Below are 14819 nucleotides of genomic sequence, written 5' to 3'. Positions count from 1 at the left end.
GCTTATGGTGCTGACTAACTGGCTCTTATCAACACTGACATGATGCCTGATTGCGACAACTCTGAATATCCTCCAACGGTACAAAAACTAAGCTTTTTATACAATTAATAAACCCAGTCATGATTCTGAATTGATTTCTCTGTACAGAACATATCGTCCTGTCTATCGAAAACGAATGATTGGATCTAGCTTTTACAACACAAATCCACTTCGGACCTAATCCTTCTGTACCACCACAACTAAACTGGGCTAATATGGTCCTGATTACATTACTACAACTATTAGGAACCACAGAGTTAGAGACTTAAAATGAATCAGCAGCAGAGACAGAAGCCAAGAGTTTAGCAAAGGACAAACATGGTATGTGTGGCAGCTTCTAAGAGAGAGATTTTGACATTGTTGAGTAAAACACCTTTGAAATCTGAGGCCATGGTTGCAGATTGCAGAGTGCGACAAGTTCAAGAAATCTTTTAATGCCTTGTCCCTTAGATAACATGATTAAATTACAGTAACAATTTTCCATGAGGCTCAAACAGAACAACCCCCTTAGCTGTGTGGTTGTACACAGAGAAAGCAAAGATAAACCTCAGTCATGTGAAAGCCGTTAGAGCAGAACGAGCTACCTCTGTTTATGAATGAAATTCTGTTTTCTGTTGTACATTCCATCCCCTGGAGTAGAACTGCTCATTTGCAGACTACCAGAGTGGGATTTAGGTGGTTTGCAGTGTTTTTCTGCTGAAAGTATTTTTCATTTTGACACTTTATGCCTTGAAACCAACATGCACAACAAAAAAAATCTATAAATATTGCGATGTGATGATCACTGTGAGAGTTCAGTGCTTTGGTGCATGGAATAGACTAATCTTGACACACTTATAACTCAATTAGTCTCTTACTTCAGTAGTAAGGATCAACATAAACATATCACAATGTGGGCTCCATTTGGGAAACCTAAAGAGACCAGTCAAAGACCTATTTTTAGGAGCTTGGCCAGAGAACTCTCTGAAATCTATTCCCCATACTGTATCTGAGACACAAAAACAAGCACTGAACTTGAGTCTTTGCACAGCACGAAGAGATGAGAGACCAAACAGAGGAAATGCAGATGAACTGGCTTCTGTAATATGATGTTAGTGGGTCTATGACGAGCCACAAGCCTTCAATTTCCACAGAGAGACAGAGAGAGAAGCAGAAAGGAATCAAGAAAGAATAGGGAGGGAGGAGAAGAATTTTTCCAGGCGGCAGAAATGATAAACTTGGCTGACCGGGATGAACCGCTCTGTACAGATATAGCTGTCGACAGGCATGTTGTATATACAGAAGTAAGCAGCATGCATGTCAGCCTCTGAGCGTGTACACAACATAAAGTATGTACCACATGCAATTTGAAGAGGTGTGCATGTACCACAATCTCTGGACGTCTCTCACTTTTACAATCCTTCATTTTTCTCTTCTGTGCACATGCTGTGAATCATACTAAGATTATCACACTGATGGCACTGATGGCGTTGACTTTGACAAAGTAAAACACTTCAGGTCTAATCAGAGCTCTTTCATTAGCCAGTCGCTTTGTGTTAAATGTACCACAATCATCAGGTCAAATCAGAGATGGACCAAGGTTTTCCTGTGAACAGCTGCAGCAAATTTCAGCAAAAAGAAAAAAAAAGCTGGATAGCCAAGATGCATTTCAGGGCTGAGCCATAAAACTAAGGACGTATCATCAAAAGCTGATTTTTTTTGTTTGTTTTAAATTTTGGTTTACACACAGTACATGCTATCTGCTGGCTTTATTTATTAGCTTAATTTACTGATAGGTCAATAGATCAAGCTGATGGTGAATTTTGACAGTGCCTGCTGATGGACCACAAAAGGAAACCGCTTGAAACTGTATGTTCTTTGTTAGGGCTGTAAATTAAAATTCAAACAGGACATCACAGTTTGGCGATTTATTTATTTTTTTGCCACATTCAAGCAAAAATTATTTGAATAAAAAGCAAACAGCAAAAGGGAAACAGCTAAACTACCTCAGACCAAAAGAAAAAAAAAAAACACTGCCCACAAAACACCTACAAAACTCACTCATTAATATCTTGTTTGTTTAAGTCAAACACTGAAATGTAAAAATGACAAGTTGTGGTTTTACAGCGAGTTATGTGCTGAAACTATTTCTTGACTGGACCAGGCCAGTGATTTCCTGCAGTCTTTTCATCAGTTCAGTCATTACGTTAGGCCAAAGCTAACCGCCTGCTGGCTCTGGCTTCATATTTAGACATGAAAGTGGTATCTTCTTGTCTAACTCCCGGCAAGAAAGCAAATAAGTATATTTTCTAAAAATGTCCAATTCTTTCAACAGACCAGACATACCAGAGCTTCAGACTTTGCCAGTAGTTTTCATTGTAAAGTACTGTAGCGCTTCTTGGATCTGGTTCATTCTCTGATACCCTATTAAACACTACACAAGGCCCATTGTGGTTGTTACTTTCTGTCATCTTGTCACACGTCTCTCTACATGTTATCTAATAAAATATTAATGGGGAAGAGGACGTAAAAAATACATCGTCTTCCCAGGATAAACATCTCTCACTCTCCCATTACTCTGTCCCCAGATGTTAAAAAGCTTTTACACAAGTTTGTGTTATTGTCTAACCCATCTCCATTACTCGAAGGAGCTCAATTTGAGCCAAAGGTCCATAAAAGGACATGAGAAATATATAAAGAATGTGGGCAGATAACACAGCTACACACCAACATTTCTTTATTCCCTCCACCCCCGTTGTTTCCTAATTCTTTTTACCTCCTGTCTCATTATCATGAGACACACATACCTAACTGGGAACATGGCCTTTAGAACTGCGGTATTTCCTCTTGACCCATTCGACCATTCAACGCCTGCCTGGTCAGTGACTAAGAAGGAAATTATTCATTAAATTTCAGTCTTGAACTCTTGAAAAAATGTCACTGTTCCTCTAAGTTTCCCCTGCCTTACATTACAATGCTTCTGTGCTTGTAACCCATCCTGATGGATGATGGTTTGGGACACTCACAGTTCAGTTCTCATTACCTGTAGAGCCAAACAGTATTTTGAATGGTTTCCAGCAAGTTGCTTCATTTCTAAATACTGAAACAAGGGATTGCCTGTAAATGGGAAACATCCAACGCAAAACATCCAACTTAATTTTCCCTGATGCATGAGCCTTGAAATTCCCAGAACTGTATTTAGCATTCAAGCGGTCATAATTTAATCCCATCAAGCATCATAAGGTGCCAGTGAACTACAATGACCTATAATGTACAGTGTGATGCTGCACATCTGTGCTTGTTGTAATCACAGTGAATAATACTGCATTAGTGCCAATAGCTGCCTCAATAATCAGACGCAGGAACAGCCAGTTAATATTCCAATGACAGTTTATAATCGACAGAGAGACTGTGTTGCTTGAAAAATATCACTTGTTAGGATTCAGAAACAAAATGTGAGCAATATCATTTGTTACAACTCCTCTGGTTAAATAAAATGACAATCTGTGGAGATCACAGAGTTTTAAAACGCAGTTTGATCTGAGTCCAATGTGTGCCAAGTCTCTGTGGATCATATAAATCTGCAATTAAAAGGAAAAAAATGGGAAACAGAACAAACACCACACTATAACAGAGAATGCTTGCATGCAACAATGGTGATCCAGTGCCTGAAAAAAAAAAAAAACAGAGACCTTCTGTTGTAAAGAAATTTTGAGTTCCCAGATAAGTAAGAAAAGAAAGTTTAGATTATTAGTCCAGCATGTCTGACTGTGTTAATGTGGACTAGTTGTATAGAAATTCTGCAGGAACAACGTAAACAACTGTGAGTTATTGGCTAAAACTGGGGTCTTATAACTGGAAGGGTTGTGATACATTGAAGGTAAAATAGTCAGAGCTTTAGTTTTGTGAAAATTCACTCAAGCTTAAGAAAAGTTTGCTGTAACCAAAAGAATATCTTGTCGTATCTCAAATCCTTATACCTGCTGAAAGCACTGGACATGGTGGGTACATATGGGTGTCTTCTAGTGTTTATTTTGTCAAACAGATGAACTTTAGGTGTAGATGGAGCTATGATCTTGTTCAAATCTCCCCATAAAATCACAACTCTGATCCTTTTTTTTCTTTGTTTCTAACAGATCTAAATGAACTCTGGTACAGGGTTACACCAAGCTAAAGTTCTCAGTCAGCTTCAAAATTGTAATTACTGTTAAAAATTTGAATTACTGCCTAAATAGCTCCAAAAAGCCTTTTGTCCCTGACGTTTGGTAACAACTTAGAAACCATTCTTCTGGGTTTGGGGTTTCTCTCATCCTCCAGCTCTCCCTTCCTCTGCCACATTCACTCCTCCATCTCCAGTCCCCTCCTGACTGAAATGGGGGCTGTGCTCTTAGCAACAAGCCTTACATGGACTCAAGACAGAAACTGACCAAACACTCTCATCAGTCACTCTGCACAGTCTACATTCATTTACAGCTGCATCACCATTCCTGCTCAACAAACTCAACCTACTGTGGTTACATAATGACTGTTGGACCAAGGAAACATTGGGAAAGATGGGGCCTGTGAGAAAGTGAGAACACACACTTGTCCTCAGCCGTACAATTCCCATCTACTTTGAGTTTTACACCACAGAGGGCTTGAATATAAACGTGCCAGACTTTTGCAAAAACTAAATCAACACTGGTACCAGGAGTAAAACCTCCTTCTGCTCTGCTCTCTATGGATTTGAATGTTCAAGCGTAACTAATTGGGTTGTGGGCAATTAAGCCATCACTAAACCCTGCACCTTTAGTCCCTGTTGTTATGTTGGTCAAGCTTTCCACTCTCATGCAGGATATATGCACTTTTTTCTCTCAAAATTCATAATTCTTCAACAGTGGGTTCCTGATTTGACCCAGAGGGACACAAAAGCAGTTTTTGTTTTGTTTTTAGCCACCAACTGGTAGCTGAAATGAGGTATGACAGACTGTATGAGCTGTAGTTACCCAGCCAATCAAGCTAACAGTGACTGAAACCTCTGTCTACAGCTGACTGGACAAACAAAAACTTCAGAGAGTGATGCCACTATTGTTACCAACATGTTGCTGCATCCACACGTTTGATAATGTAACTCTGGCACAGTAGGAAAATACAGCAAAAAGGCAATTAGTAAAAATCAATAAGATCCATAAAAATCTATGAGAATTAATCAGGGCAGACAATAAAAACAAAAGTACAGTGTCAGCAGCAAAAGGATAATCAGTAACATCAGTAACATCCACAGCATCTTTGTACACGGTACATTCTTCTTACTATAGTGACTAGTAGTGCCACACACACAACTGTTGTGTGTGGCACTACTATGCAAGTTGCGAAATCAAAGTGCGTCAGGCCACACAGGGGTGTAGTGAATGGTCAATTGTAACATGCTTGACAGTTTTAGCTTTCAGACAGTCATGTGACTAGTTTTGTGTTTACTCGGCTCAAGTGAAGAGTCTATTTGAATGATGTGTTGTGGTATTCATGATTTCATTTGCAGACTTTTCCTGATAGCTCTGAGTTAACATGTTGTGGGAAAAAAAAAATCACTGCCCAATGAAATTAGATTTGTTGTTGGCTGCTTGTTTTTCAGTTTTTAACCTGAAGTTGAAACAGAAAAAAATCCTTCACTGTCCTTTTTTGCCAGTAGCCTAACAACAGAGTCCTAAGGACTTAAACCACTTAAACATCAAGCATATCTTGTAACTGGCTTCCCAAGTTGAAAATACGAGTTTATGAGTTCAGTTTGAAGGCACCAGTCGTGTGTGTGTGTCTGGGTCAACTCTTTTACATCAGCAGTTTCTGCATATTTCCAGTTTGTGGTAAAGAGTTAATCATGGTTTCAGTTTGAATAAATTCCAGGATAACACAGTTGTGGCTCTTTGGTTTAATCTTTGTGCAGCTGTCTTTCAGCTCATCCCCTCTCCTTCTAATTCACTTTCTTTCTCTCTGTTACAAGCACACAAACAAAATGTTTGTCTAGGTCAACTCTGCTGAGTGGGCCATAAAAGCTTGTATTGTTGCCATGTCATGACTCTGAAAGGACAAAGAAAGTGGAAGGGGGGTATCAGTGTGTCCAACACCACATCCATTCAGTTTTGGTACAAAAAAAGATACTTTACTTCAGTCAAAAAGCTAAAGGCACTCATTATCCTAAGCCTCAGTGGTCCTACTGCACTGCCAAGCCCGCAGTCCTATATTTAGCTAATTCAAAGCATTAAAATCACTGAGGACTTCCGTCAGCGGGAGCAGAAAACATCCACTCAAATTTAAATGAAGAGAAAGCTTAATATATCCACAGCTATCAAGTATCTATTGGGCAACAATATGACTTGATCCTGTGCCAGAGAAATATACAGGAAATTGTGTTCATCCACTAGTTGTCCTGTATTAGACTGAAAAAAAGTTTAGTTCTGGGATTTTCTAAAAAAAAAAAAAATCCCCTTATTCTCCCTGTGCAGAATAAGTTTCTTCAGTCAATCAGCTGTGAGTCATACAGCTGACTGTTACTGCCAACAAGCCATCAATTGTCTCAATAAACAAAGAGAAACAAAAGTGTGATTAGACTGGTGCAACAAAAGGCAGTGTCAACGGTGGGAAAACACACAGATTAAATAAGTGTGCTCTAAGAAAGATTTGTTATTTCTGTCAGTATCTGAAATCATGTCATGGTGATACAGCCAATTGTGAAAAAGAGGTAGTTTGAGTAGCAGAGTGTCTTACTGTTAACAATTTATACCACATGTTGTACTGCAAGCATTACAAGTATTCAGTGGCCTCTACTGAGATATAGCTATTTGCTGAAAATGACAAATCCCTTTAAGGAGCCAAATAACACCCACACCCTCTGACACAGAGATTTAAAGACCATGTTCATGACGATATGAATGGGAAGTCTGATTAAGCAATATGAATGAGCAATAATGTGTTGTCAGGTGTGGTGTCAAAACAAGATTTTGCGATCTTCATGATTTTTTTTAAGGAGAGAAACTTACTTCCGGCCCTTGAAGCATCCATACATCCCAGCCATGGTGTAAGTGAAGTTAAAAAAAAAAATTTGAAAATTCTTTCACCAAAAATAGAAGATGTCCTTTTCACTCTTTGCAAATGCTGTGAAATGAAATGTTTTCCCCTGGTCTGTGGAATATGAAATCCTCAAATCCAACACCTTGTGGCTTTCTTCCACATCCCTCTCCCTGTTCTTCCTGAAAACCAATTCCTTCTCTGTCTTTGCAACAAAGAAGATGCAAGACACAAGAAAAGATCACCCTCTCTTCCAAGTCAAACCATCCCGTGAGGTTCCTCCCCCTTTTGAGCTCCACTAATGTCACATACAACGACAGCTCAAGATTATAGGAAGAAAGTTAGAAAAACATTAATTTCCTTCTCAAATAAATTAGGTTAGATTTTATGTGTCTTCAAAAAACGGTAAGAATCCTGGCTTCAAGAAGTGGTATAGTATAAGTCCCTGGAGTATACGGTAGTCAGCCGGAGAGAAAACAATTGACTGAGTGGCTCCTGCATGCCTTGCTCCTCTCCTCCCAGTCACCACGACTGGTGCTGCAGAGGGAGGTCTGGAGGTAGGAAAATAAAGAGGGAGGAGTGAGGGAGGAGGCGAGTGGGAACAACAGACTGCCCCCCATGACCTTATCTTTCACTCTTCTCTCTCCTCTTCCTTCTTTTCTTTCTCTCTCTACCATATACTTGTGTTCAAAATTCATTCTTTTATAAAACTGACAAATCCCATGATTTTGTTTCTATCATGAAAGAGATGTATTATAGCAAGCTTTTAAGTTGTGTAACTTTGGCAGCCACAGTAGAAGACAGCAGGACAGGACTGATAACAGAGAAAGTTGAACTTCAGGTTGATCTGCCACAACACTCTGGAGTATAAACAGCATTTATCTTTACTGTTAGTAGGAGGAGATCATTTGTACTGAAACAGTGAGCTGATACCACAGGAAACTGTCACCAAACTCAGCTTTCCTGTGACAGTTTAGGTCAATTTAAAGCCAAATGACAAAAAAAAAAAAAACAACTTAAGGGAAAAGTTTAACATTTTGAGAAACATGCCTATTATTGTTTATTTTTATTAGACAAGGTGTGGTTTTCTGGGGAGTTACAACCTTTCTTTGTGGGTGCAGTCACTTCCTAGAAAGCTGGTAATGACAACACTACAAAAAGTTAATAGCCTGGCCAAGAAATATTTTAGTTCAGGGACTTTTCTGTATTTCAGTTTTGAATGTATTAAATTAATAAGCTATAACATGTTCATTAATCATTTTTAGAGGAGCTGGTGGGCAGATTTTCTGTCTTTCTTTCTTTGACCATTCCAGGTAACTTATTTCCCCTTGCTTCCACTCTTTATAGGCAGTTGGCTCAGTTCATAAACTGAGCTAACTGCCTGTTGGCTTTAACATCATATCCTAATATATAAACACGAGAGTGGCATTGATCTCCTCATCTAAGTCTTGACAAGAAAGTGATTAAGTGCACTTCTCCAAATGTTGAAATATTCCTTTAAAGGGCATCAGGCTCTCATCCATGCAGAGACACATTAGACTGTGGAAGTATGAGGGATCCATTCAGTATATGATCTGCTGGCACACTGTCCTGTTCTGCTTTCATATAATGGATCTGCATTTTTAAAATTAATCAATCTACTGCACTTAGTGGCGACAGCATCAATTTTCTCAGTCGACAGATGCTTGTGATGGGACCTCCATAATAGATTTTTCATGCATCTGCAAAGCTTGAACAGTATGTGTCACCACCGATATACACAAATATTGACGTTGACTAAAAAGAGAAAATGGTCACCTGCTGCATGTCACTGTTTAACACAGAAACACACAGAAACTCATGTTTATCACTCTAGCCGCCTCCGTTAGGGGCCTAGCGGTCGCACAACAGCCTGTCGCAGCTAATCATGATAAGTAGGGAGCTTAACTAACCTCAGCTCCGAGTGCTTATGTCTGTGTGGCTACGAGGTGACATGAGGGTTGATCCTGAGATTCCCTGCTGCTAGATCCTCTCAGACATACACAGTCAAGAGATGGAGTCAATTTTAGCTGACTGGCCAGTTTACTCAAATGATCGCTACAGGATGAAAGCAACAAGACTTTTTCAAATATGATCTATCACAGGGCATGTCTTTACATGCCTCAACAGTCCAAGACTTAGTGAGATTTCAAGTGAAAGTTTAAAGATTTAGTTCTTGGAAAATTGCTCCTTCATCCAGAAGGACCTCTGAACTGAATCCTATTACAAAAATACAGAAAGTATCATCGTAGCTCTGAAGCAGCTGCATGAAAATTGGCCCAAGGAAGTGACAAAAACATCCAAATCACATTAATCATCAGACCATTCACAGAGCGGCGGCAGTGAAATGAATTTCTCAATCCCTACATGCCCAGACTGAATGTAGGTCGTGTGATTCATTTTTTCATTTCAAACATGTTGAAATTGATGTAATCTTTCCAAGTCACTTAAGCATGTGTGTGTGTGTGTGTGTCAGTGTAAACAACGACAGTCAGTCTGTATCAGTTCCAGAGCTCAGCAGCTCCACTTCAACAACACAGTACAAAAACACACCGTCACTAAGATCAGTGCTGGGATTGAGAAATTCCTTCACACACACACACACACACACACACACACACACACACACACACACACACACACACTGCTCACTACTGAAGTGTCTCTCACATGACAGGCCAATAAACGATCAAGAAGGACTCTCTCAGGCTGACAGGCTGAAGTAGTGTTGACAGAGGATTTCCACCATTTTAATGTATGGGTTAATCAGTGTTTCCACCAATACATTCAGTGCTGTCTTGGCTTTGCCTGAGATTAATACCAGGAACTAGGATCCTGGGATTTCCCATCCTGAATCTCTCTGTCTTTGCTCCAGTGGGATGTCAGACACTCAGGAAATTTAACAAATCAGTGGCATAAATCTACAATGGATACATGTTGTTTTATTCATTTCAGTAAGAAAGAAGTTTCATCTGTTGAATTTTTTTTCTTCTCAATGCTACAGGCGGCAGGATTTCTCTGTGTTGTAATATGTATTGATTTTTTAAACAGACTGGTGTAGAGCTCAGAGCGAAACCTATGATGAGAAAACATGAATATTTTGAAAAGAAAAAGCTTCAAAATCAAAGAAATGCAAAACACACACACAGCCCGGTTCCTCTCACATAAAACTAGGTTAAACCAATTAGACAGGTTAAGTTGGAGCTCCACCAATAGACGCTGGAGAAGGCAGAGACGCACAGGTTTGATTAATCAATGCACCACAGACTGATGAGGTGCTGCCTGAAAGTGGACTAGATTTAGGGTAATATAAAGTTGGGACTCCAAAAAAAAAAAAAAATCACTGGATGAGGAATCTGTGATCCAAATTTCAGCATGTCATACATACAGGTGTAAAACATCAGGATCTGCCCTTTGTTTTATGTAGAAACCACCTTAACCTGTAGCAGAGTACAATGTAACTGAGACATCAACTCAGTCAGTGTGCTATCATGAGATGTTAGCACAATGCTAAAAAGTTGTGTACAGCTGAGGGGAACTGCAGGGATAGGTAATGATCATCTGTGGGTCAATCAACACGAGGGACCCCTTTTATATTACACACAATGATTTGATCCACTGTCAATATAACATTCCTGATGAGTGCAGCTTTAATTATGCAAGTGGAGTCTGTGTCTTTTCAGGTATCAGCCACAGCACACCCAATCCAGGCATGCTGCTTTTCTTTACAAGTGGTAAAATGAACTCAGCTCCAAGTCTTTAGCGAAGGAATCTAAATACACCCCTGTGGAGGGAGGATTTATGACCTCCTCCATTTCAGAGTATGAAACACCTGGCTGCTCTCTCTCCTTTTACCTCCCCAAGATCAACAACATCAACAAGTTTTTCTAAACACAGCTATCCAGTGTCTCAGTGTACGTGTGTGTATGAATTTCTGACATGTCAAAACAGATCCAAGTAGATGGCACAATCCTCCATGATATGTGAGTACGTACACGAGTGTGTGTGTGTGTACATATGTGTATATGCAAGTATCAATCATACAGCTTTCTGTTTATAGAGCCAAGAGGAATGTCGGTCAGTTTCCCTTCGCAGAAAAAAAAAAAGGGGGGGGGGGTGTTGGTATTTCCTGAAACAGGCCTGAGTCTGGACCCACTGAGGGGGAGAGAGAGAGAGAGAGAGAGAGAGAGAGAGAGAGAGAGAGAGAGAGAGAGAGAGAGAGAGAGAGAGAGAGAGAACGGAAGATCAAGAGGGACAGTATTGCTCAGCTCTGCAATTACATACACCACACTTTATTCCCCAAACATTTTTGGCTAGTGCTTGGTATCTGAAGTTGTTTCTGGTGTCTTGATATATTGTCCATCAATTAGTCATGTGACTTAAAAACGATCACATATAAAATTCCAAATACAGTATCCAAAATAAGAAACAACCTCAGATAAAACCCTCACGAAAACAAGATGGCTATAAACATTTGGGGAATAAAGTCTGGTGTTTTGGGATAGAGTTCTGCAAAGTGTTTCATTTTGTTTCGTTTTGTTGCTCACCAACACTAGAACAGCGTCCACCGAGCTGAAATTCGATTTAGATTTCTGGACTTGTGGTCAACCAAGAGGCCCCGCTTTTCTTCCCTCTCCTCCTCTGTCTATATTCTTTCCATCCCCTTCCTCATCTCCACTCCTCTTTTCCCTGTGCTGGCTCGAGTTCCTCTCACTCACCCCTGCAGTGCAACGCCTTTTCCTTCTCCTCTGTTTTGTGGTTTCTCTCTGTCTCCTATTCTCTCCATTACAACATGTACAGGCTGATCCAGATCTCCGTGTGTCTCTGCACAGAGAGGGAGGAGGAGGGGAGCCGCTCTGTAGCTCTGAATTCCACCTCACATCTGGAAACTATCTTCTCTCTCTCTTTTTGCCAATCTCTCGCCCCCTTTCTCTGTCGCTCTGTGTTGTAATGTAAATAGCCCTGTAATCATACTCCTGCCTTAAGCCTGCTGCATCGGGTGGTGTGTGTGTCTGTGAGACTGCACACAGTACACACTCCTCCAAAAAGCTGAAAACGTCTCTTCTTTCTCTCCATCTCAGGTCCCAGCTGAGGTTTATGGGGCGATAAAAACAAAACAGCTTTCTATTCTGTGTGTGTGTGTGTTTGTTGAAGCAACAGGAGGCACACGGGCAGCTGATTCAAAGAGTATAACTGAATGAACGACGAGCTAATAACCTGAAACTGAGGCTTTTCCAGAGCATCAGCATATGAGTGATACCTCTCATCCATTCTGACGTTTGCAAAGTTGCAGTGAGTAGATGGGACGACTGCTACAGCATTTGTCCTTTTATTGAGTTATTTGTGACTAAATATGGGGCATGTTCAGATCAGTGATCTACTCTTTTTTGTATACGTGCAAGTGTGATTTTATTTCATGTGCTAAGCTTAACCTGACAAGTTAATTAACATTAACTTTGTTTGTTTGGCTGCAGGAAGAAACTACAGCTTCTCAAAATCTGTGATGATCACAACAAATCCCAGCCAGATATCACGACAAACATTTGTTTTCTGCATTTAACACTATTGGCATCATATTCATAGGGACACGACAACTGAAAGGACGACGGTAGTGACACACAGATTCTTCTCTACTGTCCTCCAGGATGAAGTGAAGTCCACTTATCACTTATCATGTTAAGTCTACTTATCACTTGTGAACCTCTGTTCCCACAAGAAACTAAAGGTACAGTCGCATGAGCTCTATCTCCTTTTCACTTGTGGGTCACATGTTACCATCATGTTTACTACAACATTACACCACCAGGCTACACACTGTAGTGTTTCTCTTGCTGTTTCCAGGGGTTTTAAAAAGAATGGTCAAAGTTAAAGCAGCAGGGGATGAGATATTCTGACCTTTAGTTTCTGGTACAGGTTTATCTACAAAAATACTAAATCGTATATTTCCCACCAACATCATTTGCATGGTAAATAGCTACACATTTTATACATGGCTGAGTGGATATGACACTCATACTGACCTTTATGTTTGGAATTCAATACCAGACTGAATAATCATAGTTATATAATGATTTTCAGCAGAACCTGATATACTGAGTTTCCAGAAATTAGCTTTTGTTGCATTTTGTTTTGTGGTAAAAAGTGAACTTGTTTGTTTTTTTTCCAGATGTAAATGGACATGATGGCAGCTGAAATGAAGAAAAGCAAATCAGTGCTTCCCTGAGGACAATCAATGGCAAGACCCAACTTTCCCTCAGGCTGCACAGGGTGCATAAAAAACAACAACAAAGAGAACAAACACACACCCAAACCGTAGTGACCACTGAGAACACACTGAGCAGGACACAGCAGCAGCAACATGTCTGATTATCTAATTACATATCAGTGAATCATCGTGATGGGATTTCCTCGCAGAGAGGAACAGGGAAGAGGACGTATCTGTAAAACCTCTGAGGGTTTGTTCAATGACCCAGTGACAGATGACCTGATCACCCTCTAATCAGCATGGCTGTGGCAGCTGACAGGCCTGAAACACACACACACACACACATATATTTATCAAGCCTCTCAGTCAGATTACCAGCACTGATGCCCATTAAACTCATGTATCCTCATCCAGTGTGATAATGCTAACTCGATTTACTGCAAATGACCAGTCAGGGTCGTGGAGGCTTTAAAAAGTGGGCATTTTGTTCGGTTCATTGTCATTTGAAGTCTGCACTGCTCTACAGTATGTCCTCATGAGGATCACAGCAGCAGATCAATGGTCTTTCATCCTCAGACAGACAGACAGACAGACACCATGACTCTATTCTGAGTCAGTGTGTGTGAATGTGTGTGTTCAGGATTACAGTGGTTCCCACACAGTGAACGATAACTGTGTAATCTGGACCGTCCTTGACCTGCCTCTGCCGAACACTGAGCTCATACACACGCTGTCACAGTGGGAGTGTGTGTTAGTGTGTGATCTCAAAGATGTGACAGCATTACAGTGTGGTGGAGAATGACTGCAAAGAACAAGATTTAATTCTAAAATTTAAAAAAAAGAAAGAAAAAGAAAGGTGGACAAGTTGCCTGAGAGTTGTTACATAATTGGGCTTTTTTTGTATTCAACTATTATGGGATGCATTTGCAAACAGTAAGCCGTTTAAGCCACTTTACACAAAATCTACTTGTGGAAATGATTTTAACCTGAAATTCTCCTTAATGACCCACATTCATTCAGAATAAGTCATAATAAGCCGTAACCTCTGACTCAGATGAATTTCTCTGGGAGTGAATCATGTAATGGAAAAACCAATGTTTGTCTAAGAGTACAGTTGATTACTTCGCTGGCAAACTTTTGTCTGATGATCAGACTTCAAGCTTAGTCAGTGTTTTACACTGATGTAAAACAGAACATCTGAGAAAGTTCATAAACATACATCCAAGTCTCAGCTGGAAAATCGCAGAGACGTTTTTATAAATAAAAACTTCCAAGGTCGCATAAGACGCCCACCTACACGGCCCCATCACGCTGCCAGTGGACCGTGGTCCAAACAGAAAACACACTTTTCCTCCCTCATCTGCGTCAGCCGATGCACAAAACCCGAAGCAAAGCATTTGTATCGACCACATGTATCGATCACCAAACAAACATCATCAATCCCCCCCCCGCTGCACCATCAACTCATCTCCGCGCACAACATAAGCTCAAGTTGGTCTGTCACAGAGATGAAGTGCGGCTGGTTTGTAAAAGGCTG

General features: G+C 40.3%; 1 protein-coding gene across 3 annotated transcripts in view; it reads right to left on the bottom strand.

Annotated features, from left to right (window-relative positions):
* LOC121188370 (capping protein inhibiting regulator of actin dynamics-like) overlaps nucleotides 1-14819 on the bottom strand; it is a 40726-nt gene that overhangs the window by 25744 nt on the left and 163 nt on the right. The window contains exon 1 of one of the 3 annotated variants that reach the window (XM_041048096.1): nucleotides 7032-7575. The exons of the other annotated variants lie outside the window; for them this stretch is intronic. Coding sequence (XP_040904030.1) covers nucleotides 7032-7066 — 35 coding nt within the window. The 5' untranslated portion in view covers nucleotides 7067-7575. Of the gene's footprint in view, nucleotides 1-7031; nucleotides 7576-14819 lie in introns of those variants that run through there. 3 annotated transcript variants of the gene reach the window in all.

This window comes from Toxotes jaculatrix, chromosome 10 (genome assembly GCF_017976425.1).
Source record: "Toxotes jaculatrix isolate fToxJac2 chromosome 10, fToxJac2.pri, whole genome shotgun sequence".
NCBI lineage: Eukaryota > Metazoa > Chordata > Actinopteri > Toxotidae > Toxotes > Toxotes jaculatrix.
This window is presented reverse-complemented; position numbering and strand designations above follow the sequence as displayed.